The sequence below is a fragment of the Cinclus cinclus genome, chromosome 3, assembly GCF_963662255.1.
Source record: "Cinclus cinclus chromosome 3, bCinCin1.1, whole genome shotgun sequence".
Classification (NCBI taxonomy): domain Eukaryota; kingdom Metazoa; phylum Chordata; class Aves; order Passeriformes; family Cinclidae; genus Cinclus; species Cinclus cinclus.
The window spans coordinates 72,976,956-73,002,506 of record NC_085048.1 but is presented as its reverse complement, the minus strand read 5'-3'; the positions used below and the strand labels follow the sequence as shown (position 1 = coordinate 73,002,506).

The 25,551-nt window shown below is 36.7% G+C and overlaps 1 protein-coding gene across 10 annotated transcripts in view; it reads left to right on the top strand.

The window, feature by feature from the left end:
* AFDN (afadin, adherens junction formation factor) overlaps positions 1–25,551 on the top strand; it is a 115,596-nt gene that overhangs the window by 19,563 nt on the left and 70,482 nt on the right. For 4 of the 10 annotated variants that reach the window (XR_009933067.1, XM_062490209.1, XM_062490214.1 and 1 more), the window contains exons 2-9: positions 14,125–14,320; positions 15,811–15,926; positions 17,453–17,616; positions 18,067–18,227; positions 19,204–19,361; positions 23,052–23,163; positions 23,588–23,755; positions 25,166–25,210. Coding sequence is in view for 9 of the 10 variants with exons in the window: in XM_062490209.1 (XP_062346193.1) it covers positions 14,125–14,320; positions 15,811–15,926; positions 17,453–17,616; positions 18,067–18,227; positions 19,204–19,361; positions 23,052–23,163; positions 23,588–23,755; positions 25,166–25,210 (1,120 nt within the window). In the remaining variant the exon portion in view is untranslated. The remainder of the gene's footprint in view (positions 1–14,124; positions 14,321–15,810; positions 15,927–17,452; positions 17,617–18,066; positions 18,228–19,203; positions 19,362–23,051; positions 23,164–23,587; positions 23,756–25,165; positions 25,211–25,551) is intronic. The other 6 variants (XM_062490213.1, XM_062490210.1, XM_062490208.1 and 3 more) reach the window with 3 other exon arrangements.

The window sequence follows — 25,551 nt, the reverse complement described above, 5'->3', positions numbered from 1 at the left end:
ATTTTGAACCCTTAATCAACTGAATCAATCCCATACTTGCCTTTCAACCCCTCTTCATGTCTAAAAGTGAAGCCGGATTTCTGCATTACCTTATATTGCAACAAAATGATAATTTAAAATGTCTTAAGAAGTAATGATATATTAGTGTTTATGACTGGGAAAAGAGCTGCCTTGCTACTGTTTGAGAATCATAATTTTTCATAAAACATGAGTAGTCTTGCAAGAACACTTACTGTAGTGAAAGACTCAGCTGCAAAACATTTGAGAGGTTATGATCAACAATTTTAAAATAGTAAGTAAAACTTTTAACTGGGGTGTGTATATCTTGACTATTGTTTGAAAAACTAATGGTGGTTTCTGACTGAATTCCTTCTGACAAAATGTCACTGGAATTGGTCTTTATGCTACTACCACATGATACCTTTCTCTAGATTATTTCTGCTATTATGAAGAGAACTGCAAAGGAAATGAGGAGCTTCCTATGTAATCAACTGGTCAACTGCTGTTTCCTCTATCGGGAATTGTGATGGCGATTACTCACAGTCCCTTCGCTGCTTTTGCATTGTTGTGCTGAGTGTGGAATAAGAGACTGTGAAGCAGTAAGAGAAAAAAAAGAAAATCGTGTGGTCATGGTTGAAATACTGCTGGGGCTTTTTACTCCCATAGTTAAGCTTTTGAGTGCTTGTCTGTTTTAATAACTGGTGACACAATGAAATGTTACCTTTAGCAGATCTAATTTAGCTTTTTAAACATGTGTAGCCCACCCAGTCTCTGGACTGGCTTTGTTAATTGACTGCTTTTTCAAATCTCATTGTCTTTTAATAATTTTGTTTACTCTCCTCCTCTGGCTTGTTTTGTTGGAATGGTGCTACTGTGGTCTCTGCAGGACTTAGGAGACTCTCAGGGCTGTAAAACTGTCAGTGTTTGTGTGTGGACAACATCTGAGACAACATCTGATGCAGCAATGTTTTGTGGAAGATCTCTTGGCACTGCTGAGTAATTCCTGTACGGTTTGTGTCATTCCTGCTTGAGCTGAACCCTTGCCATTTTATGCTCGGGACATTTAAAAAAATTTGGAGGCTAGAGTTAGAAGCTGGTGATTGGAGCTCTAATGTATTCTGCACTCGGTGGCTCCTGATGTTTTGGAGAATACACTATTTACAACAGAAATTATGTTATTTACAATAGGGAATAACATCACCTTGGTACTTGATACCATTAGTTACTTTTAGTTGAAACAGTAGAAAACTTTGTTTATTTGCATGTAGTACTAATAGGCATAGGTTGCTATGTCCTCTAGTACTGAAATAAAGACATGACTTTAGTTCTCCTCAATTAAGTGATTTAATAATTGAATTATAGTCTGATTTTATTGTAATAGCCTTTTTTAGGTCTATTATACTGAGTTTCAAATACTGTATTACTTTCATAATGTTTTGTTTGTTCATCCTTAGGCAAGTGAAATAGATGCTTAGACAGGGGTGATGAAATTCCTGCATTCCCACAGATTGAGTTTATTTCCACTCTGGAAGCCAGCCTCTATCACACAGCTGATTGGTTGGATTTCTGGATCTGCAGAAGCATTCCTTACCTCTGTAAATTACTGCTGTTGGTTTTATTTTGGGTGTCAATAGCTACCCAAGGGAGAAGTACATGGATGACATTTCATATTTATAGCTTAGACTGGCTTTCTAGCTGCAAGAGAGTGATCCCTTCACCCCTTCTTCAATTGAACAGGTTTGTTAGGGTTTTATTAATCCCTCCTTTATGCTGGCATTGGGTTTTATGGGACTCCATGGTGAAGTTCTTAGGGAAGCTGGGAGACTAGGATTAGATCTTATTGGGCTTTTCTCTCTGAACTGGCTCACTAGAGGTCACCTAAATGCTTGTGTTGAAACAATTAAAATGACACATAGCTGGAGTGGGGGTAGATGGGAATAGAGAAAGCCCTTTCTAATGTATCTGTTATTTACCATTGGATTAACTTAATGTCATATTTTCCCTTGCTGGAAACATATTTTCCCAAACTGGATTTAGGAGGGAGTAGTCTCTTGAGATAGCCATCCAGTAATCAACAGGGACTTCGTGGGAAATTTATTACTAGGTCTATGACTAGTACATTCTGTGTTCTGTAGTAATAATAATAAGAATAAATGTGGAAGATACATAAAGTAAGAAAGTATTCTGGTATGGAGATTTTCTTGTTAGGTAAGCCCTTTAGGAGAGCAGGACCTTTCAGCCAATGAACTTGCTATCAGTCTGACAAAACAGACGCTATTATAGATTGGGAGCAAGCGTGGAACCCCACTGGAGAAAAGGAAGTTGGTGGGTAATTGGAATGTTAAATGCTTCTTCAGTGAGAAAGGTGCCAGCTCAAGTACAAAACATTAAAGTGTATTGTTATGTTGATAGCGTCATGGTATCTTCTCTTTCAAATCCAAGAGTAAACAGAGCATTGAGGAAGTAAAATCAGAAGCAAAGTAATGTTTTGGCTGTGCAGGTGCCTTAGGAAGAAGACTTTTTGTATGCTTGGGACTTCTTGGAGCTAGCTTTTGTGTTAGAGTGGAGGACTTTGTAGTATGAGAGCAGTCAAAAGAAAGCATCACAAAACAGGAAGTGCAAAACCACTGAGTATGAAGACACTGTATATGGTGTTGCTGCAGAGAAAGCCCTTTTTTAAGCTGTCAGCAGTTGTTTTTAAATGCAGCTAGCTGAGGCTGAATGTCATTCACCAAGCACAGTGCTTGATGAAATTGTTGCCAAAGATTATACAACAGGATTAAGTAGGATTTGCAGAGAGAAGGCTATCAACAGATGAATTTCACCAAACTATTAGAGTTACTGTATAGATTTTTCACAAGCTATCTGTAGCTGTGATAGTCCAGTATTAAGATAACTAATGGCATTAACAAACTGCTTTGTAAGTTTTAAGAAATTACCCAAATCCTTTAAATATAAAACCAAATAATTCAAAATGAGACTTCCTGGAGGAGTTTTTGAATGACTGAATTAAAACAAACAAACGAAAACACAACTCTTGTTGGGGCATGCACCTGTTTGGAAGTTGTAATGTCAACCCCGTATTTCTTTTTAAGTGTTCAAGTTAATGCTTTCTAATGTTGAAAACTCGCAATTTCATGTGTTATTTTGGCTACATTTGGTTATATCTGTAGTGAATGAATATCATGCTTTCTGAATGCAGTAAACAGAAGGATATCTTAGCTTGAGTATGTGTGTGTTTACTCTAGACAAAGCTGCATATAAAAACAGCATGGTTGTGTGTCTTTGGCTATGACACAGATCATCTCACTAAATTTCATTCATCAGTGAAGATTTTAAGTTTGGGGTTTTTTTTCAGAACTATTTTTGTAGATGTTGATTATTCCAGAGCCTGAAGTATGGCTGGTTTGCCCTGAAAAAGGAAAGGGGAAAATGCGTATTTCAGGTAGGGAAGAAAAACAGTAGTAGTTTAAAAAAAGATCCTTTGCCCCATTTCTATAGAATTTGTTACAATAAAATTGCATTTTGTGGTACATTTTTGACCTTATATTATTGCTTCAAACCTGCTTGACTAACCTAAGTTATTTGGGAAATAACTTTTTGAAATCTAGTCAAAGGTTGTTTTAATCAAAATGTTGAGTTTTGAGGTTTGGGGTAATATTTTTTTTTTTTCCCATGTAGATTCTGGGCTGCAGTTTGTCTACTTCGGGAGAATCAGGTGCTTGTTTTTCTATTAGGCTTGTTAGCATTCCTGCTTCAAACTCCTGACTAATTAGCCGGGTTGCCAAAGCTCCTGCATGCAGAGTATCAGATAGCACCAGCGTTTTTTCTCCTTCAGTCAGTGTAGCTGGATGCCTTAACCCTGTATGGTGCTGATTCCAGTTTGTCCACACGACTGAGAAACCAGGGTATCACAGTCAAATTTATCACTACAGAGTAGCAGTTGGCTCAAACTTTACTGGCTGTATCAGCATAAAGACATGGCATGCCCCTTGTTGCATTATGTAAAAATGACTCTGTTTTTATGGTTTCCTTTGATATCCTCATCGTACTAAGGCCTGATATTAAAATAGTAAAAATACAGTGCTAATTACAAGAAATTAATCCAGACAGTTCATTTAAAGGACTGTTGGTGTCACTTTTTTTTGTCATGTAGTGAGAGGGTTTTTTTTTTTATTTTCAATAAAAAGAGGCTATACTGAAGGCAAATAAATATGAATGTTTTGTCAAGGGACTGTCAGGTGGTTGAAGTGGGTGTAGTTTCTGAGCTGCTCTATATATTTGCTGGTGACAGCTTATCAATGGGTACCAGCTTGTCAAATTTCAGTTTTAATTTGTCTGTTGATTCTTTGATTGAATCTTCAGCCTATGTCAGGAATGTGAAGTTCCCGCTGTCTGTGGTCAGAAAGAGACAAGATACTTGATTTAGTTCGTACTAAGTAGTTTATGTACTTCTGGATACTAGAGAATCCAAGTGGGAGGGAAATGTTAAGAATAATTTTATTTGTGCCATCTATTATAAAACTGTGATCAACTCTGGGGAGACAGCCACAAGAAACCAGGCTTCATGAATTTAATTGCTGGTGGAAATGCTTTTTTCAGTAATGCAGCTTTCTGCTGTAAGTAGATTTGACATTTCTCTTAGAGATACTAAGTATCTTTTCAGCTTTTAGTAGTTTCACAGATGAATTTGCAAACTGCTTGTATTGTCATTTTTTATGGATTTAAGACTGTTTCTAAGACATTTCTCTTGTCAGAGTTTTACTGTAGAGGAAAAAACTAATCTTTTTAAGTTGTAAAGAAATTGTCATGTAACTCTGGAATCTTAACAATTTGTGCGGTAGTTATAGAAACAGCCTTAAGATTACAGTATTCTAAATTTTACTTTGTGACTGTAGAAAAAATTAATTTATCTAAATGCCAGGTTTTTGTGGACTAAGTTTTAAAAAATATTTGAGAGATTTGCCATTTCTATAACAAACTAAAGTTTCCACTTAGCTCATCAGGACTGCCAATCTCTGCTAGGCTGCTGGCATTTCTGCTGCCTTCTTTGGTCTGGTGCTTATCTGACCTGTGTCAAGACTTCACAGCCAAGCCTTTGTACCCTGAGACAAAAGCCAGTAAGTGCTTGCTGGTTGATGGTGCTGAAGTCAGGTGTGTGCTGATGCTGGTACGGAAGTGGGAACGAAGTGTCCAGCTTGGCAGAGGTGGTTGTTTCATGGTTCCTTCCTACTGAGTGAAGGGAAGGGAAATAACTTCTGAGTTAACCTGATTCATGTTGCTGTACAGCTGCAGGATGCTGCTGCCTGGCATAAGAGAGGAGTTGGGAATGAATGTGTCAGTATTGAGGAAGTTCTTTCTGCAGCACTAGAGGTTCTGTTGCTGACTGTGTGTCTGCACTTTTAATGTTAAAGTGAGTAAGGGCAGTCTTCTGTGCATCTGACTGATGCCTGAAGATACTTAAAATACAGGGTTTGCAGCTCTGCAAGTAACAATGGCAGTATAAGTTCAATACCTGAGTTTTCATTCTCCCCCTTCAATTTTCCTGTTGCATTTTGGTTTGAGGTGGATGTAATAACCTGTTTCTTTCCCTCTAAATGGGACTATTGAAAAGGAACAGTCTTTAACACAGTAAATAGTATGGAGAACTCTGATTTATTTCAGTAGGTTTTTTAAGGTGCAGATGAAAAATGTTATAGGGGAATGTCTGTACTTTTAGTTCTTCTCCTCTAAGTTTTCTGGTTTTGCTCTTTAGCAATTGTCTTAGTTGCACAACAGTGACAGGCTGTAGATAAGTAGCAGAAAGGTAAGCAATATTTTATTGAGGCCTGTTGCTATATGTTATTTTCCCTCTTTTAAATATGTAATGATTAATTCCCAGGAGGCTTTGTTTGGTTTTGACTCACTTTTTACCTGGTTTTCAGGTATGATTGAACTCTGCCTGTACCTCTCCTTTGTTATTGGAGACCTTCAGGGTATTTTGATATACCAGATGTATATAAATCACTTTTCTGTTTCGTTACTGTCATATCACTGCCTTCAAACAGTTTTCCTAATCATAGTAATAACAACAACAACTTTCTTAACAAGTTTTTGATGGGTATATTTTTTATCAGAGTATTTGTGGGCAGCTGCTGCAAGGTCCTCAGTGTAAGGGTACTGGAAGAGTCTCTATATGATTCCAGCATCAATATAAATTATAAAGGGTGGTATGTTTTAACTTGGGGATATGATTTAATCTTCTGTAGCTTTATTTTTATTTTCAATTCAATCACTCTAATGAATGATTAAAAGGTGCCAAACTGTTGGTAGTGCTTATTGTTGAAAACATTTTTTGTTTGATTTCTTCAGTTAACTGCAGGTTTCATTTTGCACAAAGAACAGATCTGCGTGTTCTCTGGTTGATTGTGTAAATGCTGTCCACTGCAGCTTAACAAAGCACACCCTGCAGGGGGCAGGCAGCAGCTGTGTTGCAAGTGCTTCGCTGATTTTGCTGATCCCATGCTGTAGGTTTGAAAATAAAGAGTTGGAAGGTAACGTGTGTCATGCTTTTGGGGAGTGCCCTTGGCAATTTTTTTCTTTTTATTTTTAATAATAGCTGCTTTTCGACTCATAAATCTTACGTGAAAACACTTCATGTTGCTTGTGTAATAATATATTTTGTAAAAGGTTAAGAAGACTTCATTGTATTCAGAATGAAATGTGGTTGATGGCTGCACACAGAATGTGGTGGCTCTGGTAAAAGATTACTCTGAAAAGAACTTGTTTGTTTTGAAGTCAGTAGGAGACACCCTGCTTCATCTACCTGGTGTAGATGGGTCTCTTTTGAAACTTAATTTTTTGATCTGTGAGGTCTAAGTTAGAAGAAAAGTATCGAAGATGACAATAACGTTTGTTTCATCCCAAGAGTTTTTGTGTTAATTAGTCTTGCTGCTGGGGACAGATAGGCAGCAGGAGAGACAATTAATATAAAGTATACAGTAAAATATTTGCATCTATGATAATTCAAGGTTTGCATGGGCATTCAAGCTGCATTTATGAAAGTTAATCCTTTCTTTTAGTGGATGTCATAGTTATAGATTTGAATTTTGGCCTTAGTTTAAGATTTTGTGTAACATTTGTCATATAATGCAGTGGGCTTTGCATTGAGTTCATTGCATTACATTTATATTGTGGAAATGTTTATAGTACCTCCTGTCTATTGGTCTTGAGTTTTTGTTTCATACTGTAGTGGGGCTGGTTCCTAAGATGCCATTTTCCTCAGGAAAATAAAGAGGAGGTTTCACTTAGTTATCATCTTCGTGTTGTGGGTTATTGGCAATTCTCTCTGACAGAAAGGTCAGCTGTTGGTCCTGCTTCTGTGGACATTACGGTGTCAAAATTGTTGCAGCAGAATGAGTCATTCTGTAGTGGAAAGTCTTTGTTGATCCAGGTGTCAAAGGTTTGAAAGAGGAAGTAAAGCTGTTGAAAATTAGTTTTTTTTTTAATAGGAGCTGTTTTTTTCAACTGTGTTGTTCCTCTCTTCTGTTAGATTTAAAGGTAGTCTTTTATAATGAAGCAGCACTTTTTGACGTTAACTCAAAAACTGTAGCTTAACAAGAACACTTTCTTTGTTACATGGAAAACAGTATATAACAGTTGCCAGGATTTTTTAAAGAAAACTCATTGGAATTCCTTTTTAATAGTAATGTCTGTCCTCAAGTTCCAGGTTGAGCAGTCATTATGGGAATTGAGTGCTAGAACTGGGAATGAGTGCTAGAAACATCACCCTCATTTAATTTCACAGTGCTTATTCCCTTACTGATTTAAGTGGGTTTTAAAATATTGTAGGAAATATTTTTTAAAATATTCCTGTATTCATTAGAATTCCACAGATTTATTGTATGTATGGCTTTTGGAGAGGCAAAGGAAGCAATTTCATTTTACTGTGTAGACTGACAGCAGGTCAGATACAAAGGCGTTATATGAATGTTTCAGAATATCCTGCAGAGATAATACTGTTGCTGTGCTGATCTGTTGTATCAGTATTGTGACCTGAATTAATTTGAAAGCAACTTGTATGTGCTTTAATTCTAATTTTTGCACTGTGGGTTTGTTTTATTATTTATATTCTATTAGCAAAACTCCTGAGCAGCAAGCACATGTACCTGAATAGTAATTGCAGCTTAGTTCTCTTGTCAATTTTTGCCTTCAAAATTTGAATGGGCCACGAAGAAAGATGTAATGTTCTTAGTGCTGGATTTTGGTATTTTCTAGATGCAGTCATGCAGAATGTGCTTGCAAGGCAAACAGTGTTATCAATGCAGCTGAAAGAGGTCAAAGCCTCTTGGAGGGGGTGCAGATGAGGATTTGTGAAGGGAAACTTGTATATTCTTTGCTGTTCCAAAGATCGAATAGTTTACAGAATGGGTAGTGTGTAATATTCTTAAATATTGAAGTATGTAGTGATTTGTGATGTATACAGGTGGCATAGGAGTTTAAAAGCCTATGGCTATTCCTTGTTGGCTTGTGGGTATAGTAGTCTTGTGAGAAATATTCTCTCATTATCTCTGACACTTTAAAGGAGGGGTTTCCTTTCTCATATGTGAGCATGGCTGTAGATTATGGCTTGTGGATATTACTGCTTTGTTCGCAGAAGCTTCTCAGATTCTTCAGGAAGTCCAGGTTTCCCAGCTCCAAATTCCATTGCAGACTTTTTCTGAGCTTCACATGCAGTGCAGTCTTTTTATTTCTTTCTACTTGTTTTTCATATTCCTTCTTGATTATTATATTGTTGTGTAAAAAGAGTGGGACAATTGGCAGAAAGAGATGTTTGGAGACTATTTTTTTTTTTCTTATGGGGTTTTTCTTTGTTTTGGTTTGCTGAAGTATTAAACACCTTTGACTTCCATAATTATTAACACTTTTCATATGTGTATATACCCACTCCCATAATTGGAGAGGGGAGCTTGAGATGATCTTGCCTTCATCTTTTACTTGCATTTCTCTGCAGCATAGCTTCAAATGAGGGATTTTGATTATTACTGATCACTGCTTTAAAGTAATTAACACTTAACAGCAAGTAACTGGGAACTAGATTTAAAGACTGAACTGTTGTGAGAAACAGGAGTCACTTTTATGAAGCCTCATGGAAAACACTGATGATAATTGATGTGATAACTTGTACCTCACATCTTCAGTTTTAAGTTTGACTTGGGTGTTTTGTGTGACTGACTTAATTGTGTATCAAAGTTTGTCTGCTTCCTGCTTTTGTAGTGCTCTTTTTCATTTGATGATGGTCTGAGGTCCTCGAGGAGAATGTCAGGGGAGAGTGATAGTGCTGAGAATGCAGATGTTTTCTAAGAATGTTTAATCAAAGCTTTTCACAAGATTTTGTGGAATTTTGAAGTAATTTCACTTTGTGAAAGTGTTGTTTCAGGTGTTTCACTCTGATGCTTTTGTGGGTTTTTAGTTTTGTTTTCTGAAGACACACTTCCGGGACATTTAACCCATTGGTTTTGAAGCAGTTACTGCCTGTCGTTGACTTTATGCAAAAAGTCATAACATAGGTATTTGAAATGCTTCTATAAACTCTTTTCTTTGTGCCTAATAAAGCGGTGGTGAAGCTTACTTCTGTTTGTAAAACCAAGAAATGATGGCTAAGTGGCAATTGTTATGTAAGTTGGAACCTTTTGAGTAAGATATGTTTTGGAAACTACCATAACTTCATTTGATAGTGATAAAAAAGCATAATTATGCTTTTTATTTGAGGAAAATGGCCTTTATTATTTGAAAGGCCTAAAAAGCTGATTTTTGCCATATGCTTTTCAAAGTATGTTTTGCAGTCTAGGTGATCAGAATTAAAATTTAGTGAAAATTGGCTGTACTTGTGTGGCTGAGCGCTGGCCTGTATCCTTGCATTCCTACATGAGCCATGACCTTGCACAGCAGATATATAAGATATCAAACATGATCAGATGATAGAGCTAAAGTTGCTTACAATGCATGTAAACTGAGAGGAATTCAGGAGTGTTCATACACTGAAGTAATTAGTGACTCTTGAGAAACATTTTAATTTCTTTTTGTTTACTTATAAATGGCAGTTCTTATCTTTAGAGAAAGATGATTTCAAGAGGTTTGTAAGTGTTTTGGGGAGATTCCTTTGCTTACAAGAGTATATCAGGGAATAATAGATACTTCTGTATCTACCTGGTTTAGGACAAGCAATTTTTGTTCTTTAGCCTCTTTTCTTGACGCAAGTTCATATTAAAAACTGCAGTGAGTGTGCCTAGCAGTCTTGGCAAGGGCACTCAGTAGTTGAATGAGTTTGAAGAAGAAATACAAAACTCTGAAAAATAAACACGTTAATGCAGAGTTAGGGTGGAGAGGGGACATATAAGTGCAGTGCTTGCCTTGCCATCTGAGTGTGAGTGGTGGCATCTGTCTCTGTGTAGTTAGGATTTATCTGCTCAGCAGGTGGCTGGAAAGTTAATATGGCTTAACTGTATCTATACAACACATGCACATGTGATACAAAATAATAATGAAGACTAGAAGGGTTTTTTTGTTTTTGTAGTCTTCTATTTCCTGATTTTTAAAATGTGAAACCAATTACTTCCATATCATCAAATACTTGTATTTAAATCTATAACAGTCGAGCAATGCCCCAAGGTACCCCTTGGAACATTATGGAAATGAAGCATTAAAAGGAGTTTTTTATGGGGAAGGGATAGAAGATTGTGATGCTGTTGTGCAGTCTCCCTCTTTTTTTTTTTTTTTTTTTCTCCCTTTCCCTTTAACAGAAAACTTTGGAAAAAACAGGGCAGAGGGGACTAGAACATGGTTTGTGAGGTGACAGCTTGAGAAGCTGCTGTAGAAGAGGTTGGTGGCAATGGACAGTGGTCACTGCATTCAGATGTGTTTATATCCAGACTGTCAAATGGCAATATTAGAAAAAGGCATTACTTCTTTTGGAAAATGAAAACAAAACTTGCTTATGCAGACATTGTGTCTTGAGAAGTCAGAATGTACTTTTGTCTCGTTTGTTTTGTTAGTGTGCAGAAGTATTAATAAGTTGCAGCTTACATTATTATTATAATAATTGATATTGCTAATATTCACAACAACAACAAACGTGGTAATTTGGAAAGCTTAATGGATTGGTCTTTACATCTTCTCTGAATGGACCTGTGTTGCATTCCCTTGTTCTTCAATCTGTGCTGCGTTGCTAAAAAATTTGCAGGTTAAAAGCATGGCTAGTTGGCAGTGGAATGTGTCCTGGGGGTGGGGAAGCTACTGGAATCTTATCTCTGTATAGGAACTCACACGGTACATAATACATGGAAAAGATTAGCAATGTGCTCATTTTTCTCTTTTAAAATCCTTGCTTTAGCAGTATCATGAGATGGGGTAGGGAAAAACCTTTGTATAAAGAGAAATAAATGGGACATGATTGTGCTTCATGGTACTTCTGCGGAAGGCTCATATGTTGTCTTTTGCACCCGTCAAACAAGTGGATTGAAACTTTTAAGTGGATGTCTAAAAATACAGTGTCTGTTTCGTGAAGTGTCACAGTTATGGAGTATTAGCAGAAGAGGCAACAACTTAAACCAAATCTGTGCAAAAGCATGTGTGGAACATGGCTCAGACTATTACCTGTGAGAATGCTCTCCTTTCTAGTTTCTTTCAGAATTCTTTCTGGAGTCTTCTTTCTTTTTTTTTTTTTTTTTTTTTTTTTTTTTTTTTTTTTTTTTTTTTTTGGCAAAAAGTGCAGAACTATCCAACCCAGTTGGAAATGCAGCATACCAGTCCTAGGAAAGCTTGTTAAAACTAAAAGGGGCAAGTAGCCAAGTACCTACCCCTGCTGAGAGTTAAAGATTCTGTGCTGGAGGTACAGACCAAAAGCATGCCAGCTATCTAGGAAAGTGTGGAAGGAAGCTGGCATGACTGAACATCAGGCAAAGATAGTTACTAGAAAGCTGAAGTGTATCCAAATGAGGAAAATTATAAAATCTGACAAGTAGAATATAAAAGCATGACATAAATTGAGGAATGCTTTCAAATCAGCATTTGCTAAGAAAGAAAAAAGCAAGAAAGCTAGTTACTAGAACCAGAGAATGTTCATCTAGTAACTGTAGGAAGTGAGAGATGAAGTAATTTTACTAAGTGGTATGCAATGGCTCTGTTAGGTGGACACCTTCAGGTCGTTGGATGCAAATGCAATGTGAAGCCAGTATTACAAAGGACGTTCACTGGTGACGCTATCTGTGTGAGAAGAAACTCTGAGAAGAAACTGCATTAACCTACTGAAGTCAGGGATGCGTGGTGTCTGTTATAATAGAGTGCAGAAAGGTCGGCAGGACTTAGCAGAAAGTTGTGCTTCAGACCTTTGGAACGCATTGAAGGAGTTAGCAAGAGCGCATTTAAGGAAGTGTCAATTTTTTATGGTAGGTAGGATTTCCAGAAGTCACTTGGTAGCCTTCTGCATGAGAGTGGTAAGTCTTTGTATGGTTAATTAGCTAATGATTCTGTATATATAATTGAAGACAAGAAATGAAGTAGTCAGGATGCTTTTCAGAGGTGAGTAGTAGCTGTTAGAAAAATGCTCACAGCTGAAGAATTATACCCACAGTTGTATAATTGCAGTTAAGTTCAGAGTGTATGTGGAGGTGGGAGTTAGCTGGAGTGAGGAATGTGGAAACTGTAACTTCTTGCAGGAAGGAGCATTGGTTTGGAAGTACAATAGATAGTTCTGTGGGAACAGCTGTGCTGGCTCAGAAAGATTAATTCTTTAAATTGTTAGGATAACAACAGAGAATAAAACACAATTGGCCATTGTTGAGGTCCATGGTGCGTTTCATTCGACTGCTGTATTGGTGTAGGCTTGAGAGTATCCTGGTAGGAGCTGTGTTTGCTTCTGCATGTATCTAGATGACTTAGACATTTGTCTTAGGTGTAGGTTATTTGACTTTTTAATTCCTTTTTAAATATTCTTCTTTTTCCAATTCTTTTTGTAAAAGTTTTCTGAATGATAGTGTAGTTTTAGTATCTTTGCTGTTCAAAGAAGCATTGTGATGTGTATCCTGTGATCAGATGTAGTACTGGAAGGGGCTGTGCTTAGCATAAAATCTATCACTGTGCTCAATGCCTATGGATTTGCCTGTTTCAAAGCCTCTGGAGAGTGAAGACAGGAGCAGTGATTATTAAACTGGGGTAAACTTGGCAAAGTCAACTGGAAACTTGAATATCCTTGATTCCCCTTGAGTGCTGAGCCCCATGATTGCTGGGATATATGCAAGGGGCAAAAGTTGGCCAGGTGGAGACCACTGGGGAACTAAAATTTAAATTTGAAGTTGTTGTTCAGAGCATAAGCAGACAATATCATCCTTAAGTTTGGTGTGCTGCAGTAGAGCATAGGCTCCAGTGGCTAATGAAAACACTTGAGGGTGTGAATTTACAATAGTTTGAACAAATTGCCACAGCAGTTGTAGTGTAACCACCTGGCTGACAGCTGTGGTCCCTTCCTTCACCTTTTGTTGTTGCTGGAGCTTTTTTTCCCCTCATGAAGTGTTTAGGGAGCTGTACAAAAGACTAACCTTTCTTAAAATAAAAAGTACAAACAGGACAAATGGTTTAACTACCTTAAAAGGATGTTTCTGGGGCAAACAGATGCCAGCACAAGAGATGAGTGCAGGAAGGGGTGGAAAGAGGAGAGAAAAGATGATCCTGTGACTTCTGTGGCAACAAGTGGTTCTCTTCAAGACATGCTGCTGTTCCTTGAGCATAGAATTCTACAGACTTGAGCTGCAGGGGACTCTTCTCAGTTATTTCTCAAGATGTGTCTAGGTTTCAGAAAGGAGGTTTTTTAATTCTCCTGACAGTGGTTTTAAATTTGAATACTTAAAAATTCAACTGAAGTATTTTCAGTGGTAGTCCTTAATTTCTTTTTGCAGAATAACCTCTTTATTTTCTTTTTTTAGTTTATAGTGTCCTGGTTTTAGATTCTACTGTTATGAAAATTTTGAAAACCAGTGTAATATTTGAGGGTCTGATATTTTAATAATAAATTTGTAACAAGTAATAGAAGAAGTCTGAACCCTATAACTGTTAGCCAGCACTCAGATTTGTATTTTTCTTTCTTTGCAGGATCTCGAGTTTCATGGAGTAATGAGATTCTACTTTCAAGACAAAGCAGCTGGAAATTTTGCAACAAAATGTATCCGTGTCTCTAGTACTGCCACAACTCAAGATGTGATAGAAACTCTTGCAGAGAAGTTTCGACCAGACATGCGAATGTTGTCATCCCCTAAATACTCACTTTATGAAGTGCATGTTAGTGGAGGTTTGTATTTATCCATTAAGTCCTTCCATCATATCTACTCCCAGCCAAAGTATCTTTAGGTCTGCCCCCAGTTTCTGAACCATGTGAGACTTGGGTTTTTTATTCCTAAATATGTTGCTACTAATCGTTTTGGGGAGTGGCTTTCAAAAGTTAATTGTGCATACCAGGCCTGCAGTTTACCTAACATTTGATTATGATCTATTAAATGCTGTAATTGACATCTTGTTAGTTTGTTGACATTGTGAGAGAGTTGCTATTTTTAGGATTAGTGGTTAAAGACTAAATTGATAATGGGAGATTAGGATTGTTAAATTAGAGCAGTTTAGAGTAGTGCATCTTCTGTTCTTTGAAATTGTGAGCCTTTGATGGTAGCCTTATAACTTGTTCTTTTACTGCTAAAATGGGGGAAGTTCAGCGTAATATTGTTTGAAGCCACTGTGTTTCTTAAACAGATTCTCTAATGTTACCAGTGAAGAACTTAGATATCTAAGTAGCCTTTGGTACTGCTAAAATTTGTCTGTTTCAGATTAGAAGGTGATAGCGTGTATGGTGGTGATGGAGACAGAAATAGAAACTCTCTTTTGGCTGTGCTTTTTTTTCACCCTTCAGAATTTTGCACAAGTGCTTGAATGACCTTAAATTCTACATTTGAAAGACTGAAAAATATTTCATTTTCTGCTGTTAGCACTATACCTATAGTCAAAATGAAATTGTTTTCTTTGCAGTGCAAGTTCCTGATTTTTAAAAGATAACTGAGGCATGCAAGGTCAATAGAGTGTTTCTTACTAAATAACCATAACCACAAAGGCGTCATTGTTTTCCTGGGCATATGTGCTGTCTCCTTCTTTTCAAAGGGAAAAATCAAATGGCAAGATTTGCTTAAGTTTTTTTAACCACACTGTCAGTTGTTTTTCTATATACTTAAAATAGATGTAATACACTAAATGAAATTTTGTCTCGGATCTACATAATGTTGTGAGGATTTTTGATTTGTTTTATTGTTAAGATTTTGTAATCTTGTTTATTTGTGTGAAGTCTTTTTAGTATAGTATTTCTCGGGCTGCAACCAGACTGTGGTCTACTTTAAAATAAATATAAAATTAGAAAAATGAGTATTTGGAAGTTCCAGGATGTTGCAAAGTTCTAAACCTTTCAACTCTAGATCTAACTTCTTCTCCAGAGTGGTAATATTGTGTTCCAAGAGTTAGTTCTGACAAAGGATTTAGGCAAGACTACCTTATGGGCACTTTTAGCTTACATAGATAGATGGAATACACTTGGGCTCATTGCTGGAAAGGGGACATGTAATTAATTCTACATTTCCAAGCTTTCCTTCTGTCCCTGTACTTAATAGGAAAACATCAGCTGATTTGTTCCCTTAAGCAAACCTTCTGTTTTTTTGTTTGTTTTTTTTTAAAGCTTAACTTATTTAAAAATATCTTTGCTCTTGAGATACCAAATAACTGTTACTGCTTTTCATTTTTTTGAAGAAGAAAGAAGATTAGATGTGGATGAGAAGCCTCTTGTTGTTCAGTTAAACTGGAACAAAGATGATCGTGAGGGAAGGTTTGTCCTCAAGAATGAAAATGATACGCTTCCTCCAAAGGTGAGTCTTCACAGAGCATGCTAGTGGTAACAGCAGGGTTGAAATCTGTGGGGTTTGCTTATACAGGAAAACATAACTTTTACTTTTTTAATTCCTGGAAACAACTGCTGCCCATGACCTTTCAATATCTGGAGCAAGTATTTTTCAATACTTAAAGTGCATCTTTGCAACACAGCATTTTTGTGATCTTTCTATGGCTGGTGATGCTGTGATCCGTGTAGCTGTCTAGTACTGGAGCATGTAATGCCTAGAGAACTTAGAGCTTGCTTTGTTCTATTATGATGATTGGAAAATTTCCTAAAATAGTATATGGTGCCAAATACCAGGAAGTAATCCTGCTTCTTGCAAAGCTTTTAAAAGGGAATCCCAGGGGGAGTTAAAGAGCTAAAAATTATTACCTCCTTAGGTAACATTATGTTTCTTGAAAATAATTATGGAAGACTCTTTCCTTTTATGCAAGTTTTTGTTTTGTTTTATTTTTGCTTTTTTGGTCGCTGATTATTTTTTTCTAGTTCAAATGCAAAATGAATGAGCTGCTAACATCAGCTGTACAGAACTTTGCTTTAATATTAGCAATTTAAACATTAAATTAGATTAGACTTCAGCTCCTGAAGTCATGTAATGATATATATTGTATGTAGCTTAGTTGCCTATAGCTGTGGAAAACATGGTGTTCAGTGTGGGCTGTCTTAAGGCAAGTTTTTGATCTTGTGCTGAGCACTAAATTTCCTTTGCTTTTGGAATTGGAGCTTGTTTTTAGAAGTGCTTTGGGTACAGGTACATGAGCTTGTACTAGGCTTTTGACTACAGGATACATCCCACGTTACAGGGCGGAAGGGAAAGTTAAATGCTGTCTTGCACTACATGTACCAACTCTGCTCTTCCTGTTAATTGAATTAATTAATTTGCAATCTTCCTTCTCAGTTCTTTACTTCCTGATAGAAGTGAGAAAATCTGCATCTTCTTTCTCTTATGCTCTGTAATCTTCTGTACAGAAGGCAAATGAGCCTAGGATTACAGGTATCTCGTTTATGCAAGGAGTAGAAATTGAAGAAAACACTGGAATGACAACTTGGAAAAATACGCCATTGGCGGAAAGTCCTCTGTAATGTTTTTCCGTATGCAGTTTATTTTTATCTGGTGCTCCAACACAGTTGCCTTGAAAGCAGTTTAAGTTGTTACGGAGTATTTTTACTCAGAAGCAAAAATTTGTTTTGGAGCCTTCAGTTAATCTTTTGAGGCCAAGTAGATAGCAGGCATTACTCAAGTAAAATTATGAAGTTTCTTCACTTTGTTGAGTAGAATCAGTTCATACCTTCCTTGGAACACGACATTATATTTGCCTTCTCTAAGTTTTCCTTGAGAGCATTACTCCCATCTCTGTGTAATGGAGTGTTGTTGGCTGGAGTGTTGGTTGTGGGTCAGTGATACGGTGTTTTAAACAGATTCATCTGCAAATTAAAACCAATACTAACTTTTCTATGGATTGAAATTGATGGAAGCTATTTTAAACTCATTTATTTCAGAAAGCTCAGAGTAATGGGCCTGAAAAGCAAGAAAAAGAGGGAGTAATTCAGAATTTCAAGCGAACTCTCTCAAAAAAAGAAAAAAAAGAAAAAAAGAGGCGTGAAAAAGAGGCATTGCGACAAGCATCAGATAAAGATGATAGACTTCTTCATGGGGATGATATGTAAGTGTTTTAAACTTATTTTTTAAAACTTAAATGATAGTTGTTTTTAACTACATTTGCAAAAGCAAAGCCATGACTTGAAAGCACATGCTAACTCAGCTTTCCCATGCTTTGCAGTATTGGAAATCATAATAAAGTTAGGGGTATAATGTCAAGTTTCTTTAATGCCTTTCCCCTGCCCCCATGTTTAAGAGGTAGAAGACCTCTTGTTTTCTTTGAAAACTAGCAACTAGCAGTCCTTAAATTGTTTTTTTTGTACCAGGTGAGCACGGGTATATGAAGAGCATTAACCTTAGCAAAAGTGAAATTAATGTAGAAACCATCTTACAATAACTTAAATGAGCTCCTGCATCTATGAATACTACTGCTTTTTTATCCTGTGTGAAGTAATAAGTATATTTGTATTTTAAGCTCTTAATGACATTATTTTTATTTAAACTAACTTGGCAGTGAGAATTTTCGCCTTGCAGCCGAGGTTTACAAAGATATGCCTGAGACCAGCTTCACTCGCACAATATCCAATCCTGAGGTGGTTATGAAACGGCGGCGACAGCAAAAACTAGAGAAGAGAATGCAGGAATTTCGCAGTTCTGATGGCAGACCAGACTCAGGTACTTGAAGTTCTTCTGGTAGAATTATAAACAATAAGCTTCTCAATGGGAGAATGTTCTTAAGGCCAGTAACTCCTGTAAATTCGATTTAAGTTTTGCTTTCTCCAGCATTTTTTGCACTTTGCTAGTTTATTTGTGGTGTAACTGAATGAAGGATTTGTAGACGTAGGATTCTACAGGAGGGTGTTTCATGAGGAGTGTGAATCAAAGCTTTCAGTAGTGGGCAGACTGATGAGAGAGAGCTTGCTAACAGTGCTGAAGTGGGAAAGAAGGAAGGATGGACTTAGACTGACAAACTGAGGAGGCTGGCTGAAATAACCAGCATTCACTGTATTAAGAACAAGCTGAATGACCTGAAAGAGAAAATTCAATCAGTAGCATAAATAAAGGATGTAAAGGACTGATTGTTCTGCATAAAGGATTCTGGTAGATCTTGTGAATAATCGTGATTAAGTATTTCTCATTCAAGAGATGGGAATATAACAACAGTGATTGTATAAACGCCATTAGAAAAGAACAAGTGAAGCCATGTTAGAACTGGTAAAATCTCAAGTGATGTCTTCTGTTCATAGAAGAATAGTGAAGAAAGAGGTGTAGAAAACATTGTCTTGAGAGAAATCTTAAATGGGCTTGTTAAAGAAAGGGAGATCAGCACAGACTTCTGTCAAGATGGGAAAGGTCTGTTTATCAACCAGTCATTACCACTATTTCATTTTAACTTCATGTAATACTAAGCATGATGAAATACTGGGAAAACTACTTCATTAGATAAATTGCAGAAATATCACTAGAGTTTTTTACCAATGGCAGAAATAAATTTATTTTGGGGATGTTACGTAATTTTTCTTGTATTCATAGAGTAATGAAATTATTTCTGAAGGGGTTTGTTATCATATTCTGTTAGAAATATAGTAAATTACTTCATGTCTGTCTTTTTATTCTCTTATTGCATTGTTGATTCCATTTGGTTTCCAAGGTGGAACGCTGAGAATTTATGCAGACAGTTTAAAACCAAATATACCATACAAGACAATCCTGCTGTCCACTACAGATACTGCAGACTTTGCAGTTATTGAAGCACTGGAAAAATATGGCCTGGAAAAAGAAAATCCCAAGGATTATTGCATTGCTCGTGTAAGTTACTAAAACACAAACTTCTCACATTTCATATTTGGTTGGGTTTATTTTCTTGAAGTAGCTTCCATGCTAAATACAATGACTTGGTTAGTTCTGTGACTGACTTCCCCCTCCTCCCCCCCCATAATCTAACAGCCTCAGGAATTGTGAAGTGACATGTCAGGTTTTTTTGTTTTTAGAACGTTAATCTTCCATTCGTACCAAATTACGGCTTGCTGTATAGAAAAACATTAATACTGAAAATGGCATATTTCTTCCTTGGGCACAGATGTGTAAACTAATAGTTCATCCTGTGGATACCTAAATTTGTGCACAGAACTATTTGCAGTGTCTTGAAGATTTAAGCAGTTGACATTTACTTAACTATTAAGATGAATTTTAAGTTACAGGACAAGACCATTTTAAGGCTGCATAAGTACCTGTAATAAAGATCACTCCTGTAGTTTCAGTTGAAAGATAAACATTTTAAGATGTTTTCATAACATTTTTGACAACTTTTATTGTAAATGGCATTTTTGTATTGGTTGGTTGTTTTCATGCTTTGGTTTGCAGTGTATCAGGCTCTACCTTTATGCCTGATTCTAAAGTTCTAAGTGCTTTTTTGTGTAAGCAAGTAGACACCAGTTTGTTCCAATGTGTGTGTTTTGTTTGTTTCAGTTTGCTTGGTTTGAGTTTCCCTGAGTAATGTGGGGTTCACTGCACATCTCTGAAGATGTCAAATTAATTAGACAGTCTTCCAAGCTACCTGTGCATATTCACTCAGGGCATTAGACTTCAGGCATGCAGCAAACCAGTTAACTCTTGAAAGTAGAATCTTGATTAGACTTTTGTTTTTAGCATGCACTTATTTTTTTACTTGAGGGTAAAACATAAATAACTTTTTGTAATGTCAGGCAAAAATCTGCATTTCATGGTGAGTAGGTTTATTGGGGTTTTTTTTTAAGAAGTAGTTGTTACAGATATAAGACTAAGTATTGTAGCAAGGTCCATTGGGGGGTTTTGTGGGGTTTTTTGTGGTGGTATTGCTGTTGTTTCATTAGTAGGGTTTTTTTTGTTGTTCTAGTAGGGGCGTGTGCAGAGCCTGTGTTGCCAGCTTATAAGGAAATTTCTAGATTAATTAATTACAATAAGCAGATGTACTCAAGTATACAGTAGGTATGACTGTTTTTAAGTAAAAAAACATTAAAATCACAGAAGAGCTTATTGAAAACCTGTTACAGCATGGGATTTTCTCGTGTGAGACTTTTACTAAGGATGGGTCTGATAACTTGATTTCTTTATAATACTTACCGCAGTGGGCTTAATACTCAGATACTAACCTACTTTTTTCCAACAAAAGTTAAGTTTTGAAAGTTAAGTCTGAAGTTGCTATGGTCTTCATTTAAATTTCTTAGTTTGTATTTTCTGCATGTTTCACTGCATTTTAAATTAATAAATACAGAATGGAATGACTCTATGATAATTTATGCTTATGAATACACTCATGATGAAGCAGAGTGTATTTTTCCTAATTCTCTGTTTTGTGTTTGTTTCCGTTTATCGACTGCTTCCAAAATTTGTGATATTGGGCTGGTTTGACCCACCTCTGTTCCCTGTGCTGTTGCAGAAATCAGGGAAATGTCTATGCTTGATCTCAGCAGTCTGTATAGATGAGAATTCACAAAAGCATATTTAAGTGCATCTGTTTTGAAAAACTCAAGCAAATCTCTACCTATAAGTCAAACCCCAATTGTTACACAGACTTATTCCCATGCTTTTCTGTTATTCTAAAATGTAGGAATTTCAGTTCTGTGTGTGGCACTGAGGCAGTGTTCAGCATTCACTGAGGTTTGCCTAAAACAGAGGTGATTTTTAAAATGGTGTCATAACGATTAGAAGCCTCCTGGCCTGCAGGAGCTCAGATACGTGGTGCTGGTTTTGTGTCTTTGTACAGGTTAGGTCACAGACCTTTTTCGAGTGAGGGATGTCTGAGTTATCAGCTCACACTTCCCAAGAGAGGAGTGGAATGGCAACTGACTGGGAGGATGAGGGGAGCAGTGCATTTTTTGACCCCTCATCTCTAGTTTGTCTAGTTCTCCATTGTGGCCTTAAACCCAACACCAAGTACGGATGCTTATCCAAGTGCCACGGTAGTAGTATCAGGTTCAAGTAGCAGCTGTGCATTTGTAACACATCTGTTCCTCTGGCTTCACTGCATTTGATTTTTCTTTAGTTTCCTCCCCAGTCCAGTCTTGGTCAGGTCCTGGTATTGCATGTATTTCGTGCTGTGTAACTAGCTAACTGCTGTCTCAAGGGCTTTGGAATTTTAAGATTGTTGCTTGTTGAACATGGCTTGAAACACAATGTTGCCTTAATTATCCCATATGTGGAATTGATTTTAAAATCTGAGATGTGAAATAGAGTAGTTTGGCAAGATAGGATTTGAGTGTAGATGTGTTTTTGTTTCCTTCTGGTTTATACATTTTCATGTTTTCCTTCTTTTATAATACCGTGTCTATTTGAAACTCTAATTAAAGATAATTTAATTAGCCCTATGTTTAGCCAAGTTTTGCATAGAAAATGGTTTAGGGATTGCATACTTTTGATCTTAAATGTAGTTGTTTCCTGCTTGGAAGGAGATGAAAGGATGTTTGAGGTGGATCTGTGAGAACTTGGTTAACACAGAAATGGGTGTGGAAAGGAGGGAACAAATGAGAGTGGAAAGTCTCTTAGAGAGCTGCAGCGTAGTAGGGTGCTGTAGCCAATGGCTGCATCACTTCAGAAGGTCTTACCTTGGTCATGATTCAGTTCAGAGATGGGAATAATTTGGAGTAGTTTGTTTAAAATAGAAATGTCTATGAATTTAAATAACATTCTTAAGATTACAAATGTGGGATTATTTTTTGATTCATCTTTGAAAGATCTGTCTTTAATAATTGTAATACTGCCTGACATTTTTATTTGTTCTTGATCGCTGTGAGGAGCAGTAATACATGAAATTACAGGCTGTGTCTCTTTTAAGATCAGATTTCATGAATCAAGGTTTCCCATTTCCTCTGCCTTGTAAGGATATAGCTGTAAAAGGTAGGAACAGTCTGTAGTTCTGTTCCAAAAATACACTTGGTTTTTGTTTCTTCCTTAGAGCTAGGCAGCATGAAGCAGTTGTGTGAAATGCTCCAGTTGTGCCCTTAGTCCCTTGTGTAGACAAGGTAAATTTTGGGTAAGACAAGGATGCTGCAGGTGTGACAGTCTTTGCCAGCTTGTTGTGTCTTTTCTGAAGATATATGTTACATTAGCAGAATGGCATTAGCAAAATGAAAGGCTGATGCCAGTGTGTGAAGTAACAATGGAAAGTTCAGTTTTGTTTTTAACTGTCATCTCCACAGATTTTGTTTTTTGTCTAGCTGATGAGAAATTGGAGTAATTTTTTTTAATTGAAAGAAGATCTTGCCTACTTTAAGCGTAACTTGCTTTTCATTGCTTTTTAGACGTATTTGGTGTTCTGGGAACTTTGATTTAACTGTAGCAAGAGGTTAGAGATGAGTGTTAGAAAGTCTTGGGAAACAAAATACATTCCAAGTTACTGAATTCTTTGGCCTTATCTCTCGTTATAAACATGTACAAAAAAAAAAGTTATCAGAGAATATGCCCCTGAATGTTCTTCTGATTGTCCACTAACAGCTCTGAAAACTGATAATTCTTTCTTAGGTCATGTTGCCTCCTGGTGCTCAGCACTCTGATGATAAAGGTGCTAAAGAAACTATTCTTGATGATGATGAGTGTCCACTGCAGATATTCAGGGAGTGGCCTAGTGATAAAGGTATGTCCAAAAGCCTTTAAGATGTTTTTGTGCCTTGAGTTGTAAGCCATGTTGTGGAGCCCCTGTAAAGGAAGAAATTTTAACATACATTTTAGTGTGTTTTGGTTTTAGGCACTTAAAATGCTAGGTAGTATTAGAGTTATTTACTGTTTCATTATGCTGATGATACTACTGTTTGTAGTATTACATCATTAAGTAGTAGAAAGGTTTTGCATTTTATCCTAAAGTTTCTAAATTATTTACTATGCTGAAGTATGCTTTTAATCTGTGTGTAGTTATTTTAAAGTTAAAACTATTCTAAAGAAGTGACAGGAACTTAGTAAAGTGGAAGTAATCCTATGGGACGCTTGCATATTAATAGATGTTGGTTGTGTGCTTATTCACTGGTAGTGTGCCTCAAAGGATTTATAATGCTGTGTTTTAGGAATACTGGTCTTTCAGCTGAAAAGGCGGCCTCCTGATTATGTCCCAAAGAAAACCAGGAAGATAACTGATGGAAAGCCATTAAAGGGGAAGGAAAGAATTGACGGGTCTGGCTATGGCTCTTGCCTTCCTCCTGAGAAACTACCATACTTGGTAGAATTAAGCCCAGGTAAGAGTTCTGGTAATCTAATAAACTAAATTACATTATTATATAGTCATTTGGGTTTTTTTAAAAAAAGCATTCTTTGCAAGCATGAAGAACTCTGTGTGGCAGGAAGTCTGTGCCACTTGAGTTGTTCTTCTGATGTCAGATTTTAAATTGGAGGTAACAATTCTAAAGGTATAGATGCATATTGCTGTAATATCAAAATCTTAGCATCAAATGTTTGGAGTGAAAAAAAGGGGAGAAATTATTTACTAAGCTTAAATCTGATTTGTTTTACATTCACAAGTACAATGTAGCATACCTGGTATTTGACAGTGCCATACATGGAAAAATCACGTTTTTTAACAGGACAAGAACATGAATTTTAAAATCAAAATTGGATGTTAAAAATTTTTTAGCCTATATGGAACTTTCAAATCATTAGCAAGGCTGAATTTTATTTTGGCATAATTAGAACTCGCTCGGCTTTGTGGTAATGTGCAAGTAATTTTATGATCTAGGAATATCCAGTGGGGATTGGTTATGTATCGCACAACTTTGGATAAAAAAACATACGTGAAGTATGCTCTTAATTTCTGTCATCCTCATGTTTTTAGATTTGGATATGGACTTTCTTTTTTGGTGATTGAGTTATATGCAGCTCTTTTTCCTATTAAGGGTAACTCGAGTACACTCAGGTATTCATGTAAATGTTATGGTTTGAAGTCTGGTTGTGTACCTGTGGGAAGCAAGGTTGGAAATTGGTGCTGAAATCTTTGCTGGATCAGAACTGAAAAAAAAAAAAAAAAGGTTAAATTTATGGTCGAATAGTGTGGGGGGTTTTTTTGTTTGTTTTAAATCCAGATGAAATTATCAGTACACAGAATATATGCAACGTATTGTTATGTCCTACAGGTTGTGCTTTGGTTTGCATATTAGTATTTTGGGTTCTTTTAATAGTATTGTTGATTTCTTTTCTTTTTCTCTTACTCTTTGTGGGATTTTGTGCTTTAGCACAAAATTAAATTAAAATGTTGTTCTCAGGGAGTGGCATGAGATGCCCATTAACGGAGAGAGCAAAGCCAGCCTCAAGTGTCGCAGGTGCCAGTGCTGTGTGCTGAGCTTCACACATTGCCTGTGGGACTGACTGACTTGTTTGTGTTTTTCTTCTAACAGCTTGTTGTCACTTCTCTAAACAATAAGGACTGTTTCATTCAGTAGCTTTGTAGTACTGATGTCTTTATATTCTGCACAGTTTCTAAAATTGAAAGATTTTAATGAACTTCATCCTTATAAATTGAATAGGTGTTGTCTGGCTAGAGTTTCACCCTTTCCTGTCTTTTCTTTTCTTGCCCTCCTCCGCATGTTCTGCATGGTATCTGTCCTCCTGGTGCTGCCTTCACCTGGGTCCTCTGCATGTGTTTCTAACCCCAGGGAGAAGGAATCACTTTGCCTACTACAACTATCACGCTTACGAAGGTAATGCTATATTTGATACTGTTCTCTCATTAGTTACTAAAAACTTCTCTGACTGTTTCTTTATGACAAATGAAGGGCTATCTTATTTATCTTCAGGGTTTTTTTTCCAAGGGACTGCTGCTGTAAAGTGGTCATCTGTTTTGTCAGCTGCCATTTAATGATTTGATCTGTGAACAAACATTAAATAGATCATGAATATGCTGTTATCCAAAGAGTTCAACCTTCCAGCTATGGTTAACAGCTGAATTTCAGAGGGTGGTTTACGAGCAATGTTGTAGTAGAACTAAAAGTTCTTTGATACATCTGCTTGCAGAATTTGTAGTTAAAACAGTTACTGAGTA